The following is a 14,632-nucleotide window of genomic DNA, read 5'->3' as shown; positions in this document are numbered from 1 at the left end:
GTTTATATTTATTTTATTTTTTTTACAATAAATACCTACTTGGGTTCACTAACAATGATACAACAACTTGTGATAAAGGCAGAAACAAAACCAGTGACATTGAACAAAGTGCAATGAGATATCAACTATACATCAACTTGCTAGGAAAGCTATCTGCTATATTAAAATGAAAGATATTATGGATCCAGCCAAATTTTATAGTCAAATGTAGAAAAAAATTACTGTTTTATAGTCAAATGTAGAAAAAAAAACTTTAAAAAAGTTTTGAAAATTTATCAGAGAGCTTATATGAGCATATAACCTTAGTGGTAGAAGGGTGCATTTTGAGTAGTACAAAGTAAGGTAACTTAAGGTAACTCTGATGTCTAAGGTTATATTCTCACAAGCTCTTCAATAAATTTCCGAAACCTTTAAGTTTCTTTCTACATTTGGCTATAAAACTGGATAATCCATAATAAGCTCTGTTTTAATATCTTAACTATGCCAAACTGAAGCCTTTTGGTCTATGCTTTCATCTATTATGTTTGCAAAGTAGCGTTTGACAGATGACACTGCTAGTGTTAAGCTGATGTATCATAACCATGTATCTGTGAATCTGCGTAACTTGAATCTGCATAAGTCGAGGATGTACTGAATATATATTGGATATTAATTATGAATTATTTTAGTTTTGATTTGATAGGACTAGGTGGTTAAATCAGTGAATAAAACAGTAAATTTTAAGTGTGAAGAGTATATAAGAAATTCAAAATAAAACCTACCAAAATTATCCAAAATATCGGTGATAAGAACAAATTTGCTGGGATAAAACTGAATCACTGATGTATCTACAAGCAATTTGGCACACTGAAATGTACAAAAGTCACCATAACAGAATGCAAGTAAACACTGCTAAAGAATTCAAATGTTCATATAATAATATTTAATAAATAATATATTTATCTTCTTATGATTTTGCAATTTCTTGAAAAAATTAAATGCAGCAGATGGTAGACAGAAATAATAAGAATTATAATGAAATAATGCTCAACAACAAACTACTTGAAAAAAAAAAAAAAATCCTAAATGAAAATAGTAAAATTTGTTATTTTCTATTTTGGTTCGGCAAATAGGAAATTTAAAAATTCATTAAAACAGACTAGGTTTATTAAAAGAAAACATCAACTAGTATCCTTAAACTGTTAATTCACTGGACACATTTATTTTTAACTTATTATAACCAGTGTAACAGATATTGAATAGCTGCAATGCAATACAGAGAGATATGAAAGAAGGGAATCAGGCAAGCATTACAATGACAATATGATATATCTGCAAATAATCATTCTTTACTTATTTTACAATTACTGTTAAATGAAAGATCACGGTTAACACTATTACAATACAACAGAAACGTTTATTTTCAAGATGGAAGGATAGCTCCCATCTGATAGATACAACAAACTGGCTGATGAAAACAAGTTTTCAAACTATAGTTTGACTTAGAAAAGTACCAATGAAAGGAAATCGGAAATTTTATGAAGTTTTACTACTAGAAAAAAACTGCACAATTAAGTATAATGTTCTTACAATTTGAGCAATATTTTGGATCAGCACAACCAAATCATTACATTATAAAAGGAAAAAGGAAAAAAGCAGTATACCAAATTTAGTGTAAGCAGCTCTTGTTCATTCAGATAAAATCTGTAGAGATTCATTAGCTGACATGCTCAAATGTAGGTAGGATCAACCAAACCCTTATACTGCTTAAGTTATGATAAGAGTGATCCATATACTACATTTGTTGGTCCAAGTTTGTGTTTAGACAAAATCTGCAAGAATTTCATGAGTTCTGCTGATAAAAGGGTTAACCAAACACTTACATTGATTTAACACCTTTAACATATTCTAAGAGATAATTACAATGTAAACAGTTCAAAGAAGATAAATGTTAAAAGTAAAATAAAAGTACAGACAAATGATAACGTAGCAAGCTAATATAAAATAAACCTATTAAAAGTATAATTTGAGAGCAAAAAAAAAGTGGAACAGAGAAAAAATTAACTGTGAAGATAAGGGGTTATTGCAATTGTGATGACTGCTGTGCAACGCTTTGATAAGACCACAGCTGGACTACTCTGAACAAATCAGGTTGTTCGATTTCAGTGATAATGAGAAACCTTCGGAGCATGTCAGTCATGAGTAACTAAGGCAAGATCAGGACTCTGAAATGTTAACTGTGAACAGAGAAGATGCAATAAAGACATTGTAAGATGATGATGATGGGAGATTAAGACATGGAATGAATTATTCATAGGATGGAATAACAAAGATAACTGGGAGTTCCTGTGAGGTGTACAGGAGCATAGCAAGCAGAAGAATGGGAAGTAAATTAAAAAAACAGGGAACTGTGGGGTGCCACTGGAGGGTACTATGAACAAGTTTGTTTAGGATGCAACATGACAGATACATTATTGAATGAGACCCTCTTACAATGTCTACTGACAATGAAGATGTCTGTTAACAATAGCAATAATAATTTTCCAAAGACACAGACAAAATTACCAAGACTGATAACTTTAACATCCAAAGCTGCTGTCTGTCAGAGATAGCAGCTCTGGATGTTAAAGTTTTTGCAAGATTACTTGGGAAGAAGTATTTGCAAATAAATAGGCAAGCATTACAATGACAATATGATATATCTGCAAATAATCATTCTTTACTTATTTTACAATTACTGTTAAATGAAAGATTGCAATTAACACTATTACAATACAATAGAAACGTTTATTTTCAAGAAACACTGGTGAGACTTAGTTGATTGAAAATGAAATAAGAATAGAATGTTAAGGATACAGCATCTTCAGAGAGGACAGAAGGAACAAAATGGGTGGAGGAAATTTTAACAATAAAAAGTACACAAGGGTGACAGTGATGAAGAAGGCAGTTCATTTGAGTATGTCTGGTATGAGAGAGAGAGAGGCCAACAGGATGAAATATATAATTGGTTGCTGTTATAATTGAGTAATAATTATGGGGGATTTCAACTATGGGGACATAGACTTGGGAGGAGGGGGAGAAAAGGTTGCAGGGAAGAAAGGAAATAGAATTTATATAACTGCTAAGAGAATTATCTGAGACAGTGCAATGGGGGGGGGTAAGCAGTTCAAGAGCGCTAGATCTGGTCACAGCAGCAGAGAAATTAACACTAACCAATCTTGCTATGCTGCTTTCATAAGAAGATACACATGTGGAACTACAAAGCAAGTAATTATGACAAGCTCAGGAGTAAACTTTTAGCAGTGCCATGGCCTAAGAATTTGAAGAGGAGAGATGCTTGTGATACATGGGAACTGGTCAAGAAGTGTTTGAAGCAGTATCAGAATGTATACCCAGAGAGAGAAGGATAAATCTGGTAGGAGTTAGAATGGATAAATAGTATCATTACGCAAGAGTTGTAGGTGATCAGCAGGAGAAAAGGTGATCAGCACGCCAATGAGCAGCACAAGGCAAGAAAAATGATCTCTATAGTAAGGACAGGATCCCTATAACAATCCTTTAGTAACTTGTAGTTCTCTATCATATCACCCCCACTTTCTTCTATCCACTACACTCTGTAAATTGCATCTTCTCAACCTCTGCTCATATTTGACATTCCAGATTGAGAAACTACCTTAGTCATTGCCTCTAGTCCATTTCCAACATCTCTTTGTCCTTTTGTAAACCAAGTGACCAAATATGTGTGTTGCCTCACAATTTTGGCAATGTGTACTCTAAATTTTACATCCTTATCCACCACAGCCCAGGATTTTACATCCTTATCCTCCACGTCCAACAATATTTCCCCACCAAGCATAAATTCTACATCCGTTCTTTCTTTCCCAAATTTTAAAACCTTACATTTTGCAACATTGAAATCCCCATTTCTATGCACATTCACTCAATTTATTCAAGTCTTCTTGTAAGGTCACAACATCTTCTCTACTCTTCACAGTTCGTCCCAACTTTGCATCATCTGCAAACAACTGAATATCCCTATCAAAGTCTTCCCAAATATCATTAACATGGAGGTTAAACAGCAATGGCCCTAAAACAGACTCTGAGGCACACCACTAGTGACTTTCCTCTTCCTGGATATTGCTTCCCCATGCACAACCTACTGATACCTATCAGATAGTCAGTCTCTGATCCAATCCGATCTAATCTAATATCCAACCCCATCTGCTCTAGTTTGACTATCGACTTATCATGCGGTAATCCATCAAAAGCCTTTGCAAAATCTAACTATTCTTCTACTACTCTGTGTCCCTGTACAAGGAAGCTGTCACCTTACTGTAATAAGTAAGTAGATTACTAAAACATGACCTCCCTTTAGCAAATCCATGCAGTCCATCAGAGATAATACCATAGTTATCAACCCAACTCTGGATCCTAGTTCTCACAAGCTTCTCCAACAACTTAACCACAACACCTGACACACACAGATAGGCCTATAGTTTGATGCTTGATTTCAAACACCTTCTTTGTGAAGTGGCACAATCTTGCCCTCCTTCCACTCCTTAGGAACTTGACCAAATGCAAGACTCGTATCAAAAAAATATGTCAAGCCGGGTGTCAACTGCCTGGCACATTCCTTCAGAATACGCGGTGATATATTATCAAGTCCCACAGTCTTATTTACAATAAGTTTGCTCGATTTTCCACACAGCTCTTGCTCACTTACAGTCAGTCTCTCCTCTGTATCATCAACTGCTCTCTCCATGATGTCACACTCACAAGAATGAAAGACCTTTATGAACTGCTCATTATGTATCTCCACTATATCTTCAACAGTAGTTGTCCTTATACCATTTTCTCCAATCAATGTCATCTTTCCGTAATCATTCTTTTTTTTTTTTTTTGCTGACTACATATCAAAAGAACTCCCTAGGATTCTTTTTGGCTTCATTGGCTGACTTCTGCTCATACTTCACTTTTGCTACCCTTACCAACCAAGTCACCCTTCTTGCCTGGTCTTTGTAATCTGCATGAAATTGGTTATGGCCACTTCTCTTATGCAGTCTTCATAATGCCTTTCTTCTCTGTATCACATGCTTAATCTCTCTATTCATCCATTTCACACCTACCTTATTTAACTTTCTGACCCTTGGAATACATCAGACATTGCTTCTACTACATAATTCTTGAAAATCCCCCAAGCTGCATACATCTGTTTTCCAGCTAACTCCTCATTCCATGCTACACCTGCAAGATGTCTCCTGAGATCTTCATAATCCCCCCCCCCTTGTAGTTCCACATATATCTCTTTCTCACAGAGGTCCTTGTACTGCTGGCAACCACCCCAGTAATCACTTCATGGTCACTCTCACCAACTGGAGGGTTATTTGACACCTCATTTATAAATACATCCTCTCATGAGATGATCAAATCCAAAACCCTCAATCCCTGTGTGCCCTCTGTTACATACTGTCTGAGGTAGTAGATGTCCCTCAAAAACTCAAGAAATTCATTTTCTTTACTTCCAGTTGCTATCCCAGTCTATATTGCCAGAATTAAAATCACCCATAATGATCAGCCTTTTCTTATTTGCTTGGCTAATTTCATTATACATTTCACAGTCACTACCATCCACATTACCTCAAAACCACTGGCACTATTTCCCTTCTTGTATCTCTACTTTGTATGGACATAACTCCTTCTCTATCGTCAATAGCACTTATCTTCCCTTTTTACCCTTTCTATCCTCATGAAACACATCATACCTCTTCATCTCTATTCCTGCCAGCATGTCGTCCTCATCCAACCACGTCTCGCTTATTCCAACAATTTTTGGGTAAACAGACTCAATCAATGCAATCATTTCATTTGCCTTGTTTCTTACAATTCTAGCATTCATATGTATACAAACACAGCAGCTTATTCCTGTATCTATAGCTGGCTCCATTGACACCAGTTATTTGATGTGATTTCTCCATGCTTAACTCGAGCCATTTCATTTTGTCCTTATTCATCTTAAAACCTTCTTCAGATCCAACTGTTTTAGCTTGATCCCAGGTCATCCCCTTCCCATTTTGTCTAACTATGCATTCACACATCCTCTTGGAGCATCTGACTTTCTCACGCTGTGTTCCTCTGTCCGCCCTGAGCTACCTGTTTCCCTGTCGGTCTTGCACACCTATTTTCTCATTCTCCATACTCATGACAATCACTTCTTCATTCACAACTACTTCAATCTCTTCAGTCTTACTGTCCCCTTTTTCCACATCACTTTCCACTTGATCAGATTCATTCTCTGCACTCACCTTCAGCAGCAGTCTCTCTAAGCGACTCACACCCAAATCACTTAAATGCAGTTCATCACTTTGTCCTTCAAACTCATTCCACACATTAACAAACTGCACTCCATTCTCCTCACACATATCATTCATAATCCTTGCTCTCCGCCTCATTTCACCACTGTCATACCTGGGCAACACGCTTACTACGTTTCTTATCACATCTCAATAACCTCCTGATATCTAATCTGACATGTTCTTTCTTTGCAGTCAAGTCATTTGTACCTATTACAACTAGCAACTCTTTTGCTCGCTTACCTCTCAAATCTAATACCTCAATCACTCTACTCATTCCACATCCAATAAAACATACTTTATGCATCCTCTCATCTAACACCCCCTTTAATAACTGAATCATCATAACACCACCTGCAGGTCTATCGTTACCTCTTTTATACCAAAATTATTTGTTTTCATCCTTTTCACTCTTCCATACATATCTTGAATTCTCTTAACTGACTCTCATTCTGCATCATCTCTTGCTTCATCTTAACCAATTGATCTTTCGAAGTTTCTAACTTTTGAACCTTGCATGACACTTTTGCTCTCATTCCTTCTTTTGAACTTTCAAATCTTGCATCATACATGCTTGTTCACAGTCAATGCCACTCACAACCTTATCTTTTACTGCACTTTGTTTTGTAACTTCTGACACATTATATTATTGTAACCACCTGCTAGGTGGCATTCTGGCACATGGCTCAGTTCAGTAAATAGGATTAAAATTCTTTGTTCTAGCTTCATCATGTGATTAGGCTGATGCACCGATGACCAGTTAGTTTCTGGTCAAAATATTTGCAGCAATAAAATTATTATATTCTTGTGAATATGTGTATCTAAGAAACAAAGGTAATGGACACAATAATAATAAAAGGTTATAAATGATACTAGGCAGGACACATAAGACTGTCTGACAATAGATGGAGAAAGAGAACAACAGAATGGACACCAAGAGCTGGTAGTCATAAAAAATTAAAATGGGATGATGAGATGAAAAAATATGGGAATTTATGGTGAAGAGATGCACAAGATTGACACGATTGGCCAAAACAGACGAAGCATGGAGAGTTATTATTCATCCAGCAGTGAACTGAAGAAGGCTGTTGATAATGAGATTCAGATTACTGTTTTTAACAGTTCATTTTTAAAATACTCACTAACTTTTCATAAAAATGAAATAATAAAAACATTTAACAAGAACCTTTTTTTTATTTTAAATCGCTGGTCCCCCCCCCCTTTCCAAATGTGATAAAGAAATCAATTTGAAAGTAAACTACAATAATAAAAATAAATAAAAGAATTCACTTATGCTGTTAATAAATGCAATAGTCATGTATCATGACAATTAAACAATGCTTAGACACATTTCACTGGAAAATAAAATAGTATTATAATTAAAAATAACAACAGATCACAAATCAAATTCCTCCTACATTTAACATTTTATGTCATAAAATGTATTAATACTTTTAACTGTTATTAATTATTTTTTATCTGTTTCTAAGCATTGATAATGAACATGAAACATGGCGAATGGAAATTCTGCATTAATTAAATGTTATATTATTTTGCAAATGCATTCTTTATTTTTATTATGTTATCTACTACTTATCAACTTTTTTAATCACACTCAAATGAATAATTTTTATTTGCTAAATTAATGAATTTAATGGTTTGGTACTAGGGCCACTAATTTTTAATTTATATATATATCAATGACAAAGGGAAATATTTAAGAGGGATATTCAGTTGTTTGCTGATGATGCAAAACTGGAGGGAGCAATAGTTGGCAAAGGTGAAGCAGATATCTTATAGGATGATTTAAATAAATTGGTATAGTGGGCAAAGGATAATGATTATCAATGTAATGTTGCAAAATGTAAGGTTATGCACTTCGGGTTTAAAAGGTTGCATATGGTTTATCATATTGATGGTACAGGCAAACCATGCTTAATGTGATTAGTTAATCCATCAATTATGCACGCTAAGCAAAATTGCATTAAGCGAATACAATAAACAATAGGAATGATTATAATTTATCCATCGGTTTAGCGTAAATTTGTAAAAGAAAATTACAGTATAAGCTACATTAGAGATAAAATCATCAAAGTTAATAAAAAATCAATTGCTTAAATTTTTATTTAATGTCTAAACATTTGATTGAGCTACTTTTTTACAAAAAAATTAAGTAAAGATGTTTGAATTGTGCTTGACTTTTTCACATTGTCATGCAATTTGTGATAGCTTTATTAAGAATTTGGCAGACTTCGAAGCGTCGTTCCATCTCAGGATCAGCATCAAACAAAATTTCATTTGCATACTCAATGTGATTGAAAACTAGCTCAAGTTCTTTTGTAGTTAGTTGCTTAGTCATAACACTGTCTTCTTGTTCGCACTCCTTATCATCTGCTTCTTCAGATGCACGCTGTTCTAGTTGAAGGAGATCATTCTCGCTTAACTGTTCTGAATGGGAATTGAGCAAGTTTCTCACATCTTCATTATCCAGTTCATTAAATCCAAGTTCTTTTCCAATTGTGCTGATTTCTTCAATAATGTCTTGGATTTTGCACATGATAAACTAACATATGCTTGAGTTTAAAGTCACCTTCTACACTGCCTCCTAATAAGTGTAAGATGATCTTTAGATAGTTTGTATCCTGGTTGAGATGCTTCAGTTTTAGCTAGGAAACTTTTTGTTGGCATATGCTTCCAAAAGAGACCAATTTCGTCAATGTTGAATATTTGCCATTCGTCATAATCACCCTCCTGAATTATCCTTTGCAATTCTTCACAAAACATGGCCGCAGAATCTTTATCAGCACTAGCAAATTCCATAGTTATTCTTATGTTATTCAGTCTTTAAAACTGTTAAACCATCCTAAACTCGCAGTAAAGCTTTCACATTCCTCTTGAAATTTGGTCTCTTTCAATGAGATAAAATATAAAGAGCTTTTGCTTGAATATTCCCTGTACTAAGAGGTATTCTTTTTTGGTTATAATCCTCAATCCAGAGTGAAAGAAGATGCTCCATCTCGATCAGTAAATGGCTTCTACTTCGGGTGATCTGCATGCTTAAAAAAGCAGTATCAACTTTTCCTTGTTATTTGTATTCTTTGCTCTTATTTAATATATTCCAAACTGTAGACTCACTGTATCCCAGGTCTCGCACAATCATTGTATTACTAGCGCTACTTTCATGTCTCTTAATGACTTCCAGCTTTTCCGCTTGCTGCAGATTGGCGACAAAAAATTTCACATAATGTAAAATTTCACATAACGTAAAAAAATTGCACTAACTGATTAATCACTCGTGTAAAGCAGGAAATGGTATCATTTCACTCAATCGTGCTAACTGATTATTGCGCATATCGAATTTGTGTTAAGTAAGGTTTTCCTGTATTGGTCTGCAGGAAATTGATGAAGTTAGAGACTTGGGGATAATGGTGGACAGAGAGTTAAAAGTTCAGAGGAAATATTGCAAAAGTTGGAAAATTGCTCAATGAATTACTTGAATGTTGAAAAACATGCTAACAAGTAAAGATAAGGAAGTCATTATTCCTCTTTATAAGGCTATGATTCAACAGATCTTGACTACTGTGCACAGATTTGGTCACCTGGGTTTCTGGGACCAGGAGGTGATCAAAAAGATTCATAGACAAGTGACCAAGATGGTGATAGGTCTGTGGAATACTCCCTACGAGGATAGGTTGAAGGTTTGTGGGTTACAAAGTTTAGTTGATAGGCAGAAAAGAGGAAACATGATAGAAACCTTTAAGATATTAAAGGGGTTTTATAAAATTGATGCAAATGAAATTTTTCAATATATGACAATTAGAGAACTAGGGGTCATCCATGGAAATGGTGGATGAGTGCGGTTAGTAGAGGTGTGTGGATCAGATTTTTTGATTGGAAAGTGGTGAGTGGAATGGATTGACAGAATTGGTTGTGAGTTCACTGATGGTGAATGGATTCAAGGAGAGGTTATGATAGGATTTGTGTGTATAATGGTTGATTTGGGTCTCCCCCCGATGAGTCTCCTGACTCCATGGAGATGCCATTAACAATAATAATAATTACAATAAAAGAATACAGCTTTATGACTGAAAGCAGCTTTGCTACTGATACACGCTTGTGACAGAGGTGGTTAAATAGACAAAATTTTCTGTATCATAAATCCAGCCTACAATGAATTAATTTCATTAATTTAAGAAATTAAAGTAGTTAGCTAACAATTGTGGCAAGAATGACTTCTTTTTAATATTCAGATGATATTTTTCAAAAGTCAATTAGGTAAATAAATGAAAAACACAAGAATGGAAAAAGTTCCAAATGTTCATTAGATGTTGAAATTTTTTTTTACTTCGCTATACTATAAATTAAAGATGCCAAGAAATTAAATTCTTGGTTTCATCCTTTATCCAAGTGTAAGGAAACAAGGTTTGCATGTGAAGTATCTTTACAACTGGGCTACTTGTATATAGAGAGACTAATGACATAATTTCTTTATCATTAGTCCAGTTGTAAAGATACATCAGGGACAAACCTTGTTTGCTTATACTTGGATAAAGGATGAAACCAGGAATATAATTTCTGGCACCTTTAATTTAAATGTTCATTAGATTTAAAGCTAGCTTATTTAAAAGGTTATAAATGGAAGTGATTTGCCAACATCATTCTCAGTGAAAAGTAAACTTAGGAAATGTTTCCACATGTACTGTTTAAAGTGACAACTGTTAATGGTACCTGAATTCATACCTGAATAGCTATTTTCAAAGCTTTAACCCTTTGATCTTGATCCCATGACTCCCTTAAAGCTTGGTTTAATTCTTCTATTCTGTTTACATATTCTTGTTGAGATAAATTCAACATTTCTTTCACTGATCCCTTTAAAAAATCACAATATCTAATGCATTATTAGAGCAAAAACTAGAATTAGGTTAGGTATAAATTTAATATAAAAAAAGTTATTTGATATACAGTAAACCCTTGCCGAGCGCAGCTTTGCAGAACACGATTTGCACATATGCATTATCTTAACTGTTTCCATTTAATTTGTCCAACACTAGAATTTCATTCATACACGGTACGCTGCAGAGCATCAGCTGGCAACCCTGCTTGGCGCTGCCCATTAGCTGAGTGACCCAGGCTGAGTTGCAATCATTTCACTCACGTTAGCACAGCTGTAATCATGTATTTATCAGTGTTTCGCCTCTTCTCCGTTTGCATTTGCATTTCTTTTAATTTCAAAAATTCAATATGCCATCTAAGAGGAAGAATGAAGATGATAAAGCAGCAAAAAGATGCAAAGTTTTGACATTATCTCAGAAAATTGAAATTTTAGATAAGTTGAAAAATGGTACACGTGTTTCATCGCTTGCAAGAGACCTAGCTATAAACAAATCAAGCATAAGAACATTACGGGAGAATGAAGAAAAGATTCGGTCTAGTGTCAAAGCTTTAGCTTCGGCAAAGGTTGCTCAAGTTTCAAGAAGAATTCTGCAATTGGAAAAGATGGAAAAAATATTAATAGCTTGGATTGTACAAATTAATGGTACAAATTGCAAAAGCAATTGGCAGCGAAGGATTTTCAGATATGGAAGAAGGAGAAGTCAAAGAATTAATCGAGAATGACGATCGAGAAATGACGAATGAAGAATTTGATGATCTTGTAACACCAGCCGACAGTGAAAGCAGTGATAGTGAAGAAGAAGAAAAAGCACCTTTAACTTACAAGAAGTTAAACGAATTGTTAAAAAAGGCACAGGAACTGTCTGATTTTGCAATGGAGATTGACCCAAATGAAGAAAGAAGAGGACACTTTATGAAAGGCATTGAAAAACTCTGCATTCCTTACCATGAAACTTTTAAAGAGTTGCATCAGTCATTGTCCCAAGCAAAAATCACTAGCTTTTTAAAAAAATAACTGTATCATGTAACTACTTATTAAGCAGTAATAAAAATCCTTTCAATTAACATTTGTTTCATTTTTCCCTTTTAATTACACACAATATTTAGGTTAGTTTAAATTATACATACATACTTTCTTAATTTTAAGGTGCTTAAGGGTCAAAGCTGTATAACTGAGAGGAGACCTCCACATAGCCGTTAAAGGAATACGGAGAACCGACCAGGGCTTATGACCTAATGCCCAATCCTCACCGTCTCGTGGTGCACTCTGTTGGGTATCTACCTAGATACTGAACGAACAAGGACGGGCTGGCAATTTTGGATTTAGCCGACCAAATTGTATTCTTAATGGTTAAACCAAAATAAAAAATGACGGTACAACATGACAAAATTTCATGCCGGCTGGGGCGTGATATCTATTCTTTTCGCCAGGGAACCAGGACGAACAGCGAAAAGTCAGCTACTAGAACAAATCTGAAAACACACCCCAACTCAACATCACCAGAGTTAAAGATCAGTACTATCAACATAAGAAGCCTGAATGGCAAAGAAATGGAGCTAGCTGAGGAATTAGATAAGTACCAGATCGACATAATAGGGGTGACTGAAACAAAAAAGACAAAAACTGGTGAGACCTTTCTGAGCAATAAATACAAAATGTTATATTCAGGCAATGACAATCAAGGAAAAGAAGGAGTAGCCATAGTATTCAACACAAAATACGAGTCTAATCTTGAATGGCAGGCGGTCTCAAGTAGAATTAGGTTAGGTATAAATTTAATATAAAAAAAGTTATTTGATATACAGTAAACCCATGCCGAGCGCAGCTTTGCAGAACACGATTTGCACATACGCGTTATCTTAACTGTTTCCATTTAATTTGTCCGACACTAGAATTTCATTCATACGCGGTACGAATTTCATTCATACGTGATGTGGGAAGATATGAGAATGGGGAACTGGACAATGAGACTTATTTGTGCCTACTGTCCCACAGAAGGTTCTACTAAGGTAGAAGTGCAGGAATTTTTTGATGCTTTAGAAAAAGCAACTGACACAATGAAAAAGGAAAAGTTGGTCCTTGTTGGGGAACTGAATAGTAGCAAGACTTATACGTTGGTTAGACATAACTGGTAATTAATTTACGGAATTAACAACGCATATAAAGCATATAAAGATTTGTATGCGTTGTTAATTCCGTAAATTAATTACCAGGGGAACTGAATAGCAGAGTAGGAAATGATTGTCAGACATACAAATATATTTTGGGAAAATTTGGAGAAAAGAGCAAAGCTAATAATAATGGCAAATACCTGTTGGATTTCTGGTCAGGACATGGACTGGTTATTACTAACACCATGTTCCAACATAAAAATGAACACAAATTCACATGGAGAGAAGAGGCAAGAAATAAGAAAAGTCTCATTGACTAAGTTATTGTTGATAGTGATGTTTTTTCCCTGGTGCAGGATACCAGAGTGTACAGAGGATTTGAAATTGGAAGCGATCACTATTTAGTCTTGAGCAGGATAAAATTGAATTTCATATTGAAAAGAAGAACGTGTAAGAAAGTTTTAAAGCGAATAAAAGTTGAGCAGCTCAGAGATGTGAACTGTAGACTAACATACACAAAGATTATTGAAGAAAAAATGAAAGAGATTGAGAACAGGAACCAAAATTTGGAGATTCAGTGGCAAGCTTTGAAGAAAACCCTGATTGATTCAGCCAGAGAGGGATGTGGTGAGGTTGTCTGCAAGGATAGAAAAATCAGGACTCCATGGTGGACACAGGAAGTTAAAGAGGCAGTGAAGAAAAAGAAGAAATCATATCAAAAGTTCCTGGCAAATAAGTCAGCTTTTGTTCTTAGAGAATACAGAGACAAATGCAAGAAAGTGAAATACTGTATAAAACTAGCTAAACAAAAGTCATGGGAGGAATTTTGTTTAGCTAGTTTTACTAAAAAAATATTAAACATTTTTCTACCACTTTATGTGCCCATCCAGTTAGGATTATTGTATATGCAAGGATAAAGCTACCCAAAGCTTTTATGGAGAAATCTTTGTATATACCTAATAAGCCAGAACTGGAAGAGCACCTAATGATTATGCATATTCATACCACTAACACACTTGTATTAACTTAAGCTGCTTTTACACAGACTCTCACCATTTCTCCCATCATGTTACAGTTTCCCTGAATCTCTGTCTTATATGAATCTATTCTCCCATCAAACTCAATCCACATATCCAAAAAGTAAACCATTCCTTATACACAGCCCAAACATCAAATCATCATAGCCCTTTTTAATTTGGTACTATAATATCTTAACAGCAGACTAACAGTTTTCACTCTCTCACTTATCACATTCACTTCTTCCAGCAATCCTTTGATATCCACTCTTACACTATGTT

At 34.9% G+C, this 14,632-nt stretch overlaps 1 protein-coding gene across 3 annotated transcripts in view; it reads right to left on the bottom strand.

Annotated features, from left to right (window-relative positions):
- Window positions 1-14,632, bottom strand: part of LOC150097100 (VPS35 endosomal protein-sorting factor-like) — a 386,078-nt gene that overhangs the window by 304,717 nt on the left and 66,729 nt on the right. For all 3 annotated transcript variants that reach the window (XM_090406834.1, XM_090406831.1, XM_090406832.1), the window contains 2 exons: window positions 11,070-11,198; window positions 762-846 (listed from right to left, as the gene is read on the bottom strand). In XM_090406834.1, coding sequence (XP_090262960.1) covers window positions 762-846; window positions 11,070-11,198 — 214 coding nt within the window. The remainder of the gene's footprint in view (window positions 1-761; window positions 847-11,069; window positions 11,199-14,632) is intronic.

This window comes from Typopeltis vanoorti, chromosome 17, assembly GCF_054136105.1.
Source record: "Typopeltis vanoorti isolate ZY-2024b chromosome 17, IOZ_Tvanoo_1.0, whole genome shotgun sequence".
NCBI classification, from domain to species: Eukaryota; Metazoa; Arthropoda; class Arachnida; order Uropygi; family Thelyphonidae; genus Typopeltis; species Typopeltis vanoorti.
Note: the sequence above shows the minus strand (reverse complement) of the source record. Positions and strands in the feature narration are given on the sequence as shown.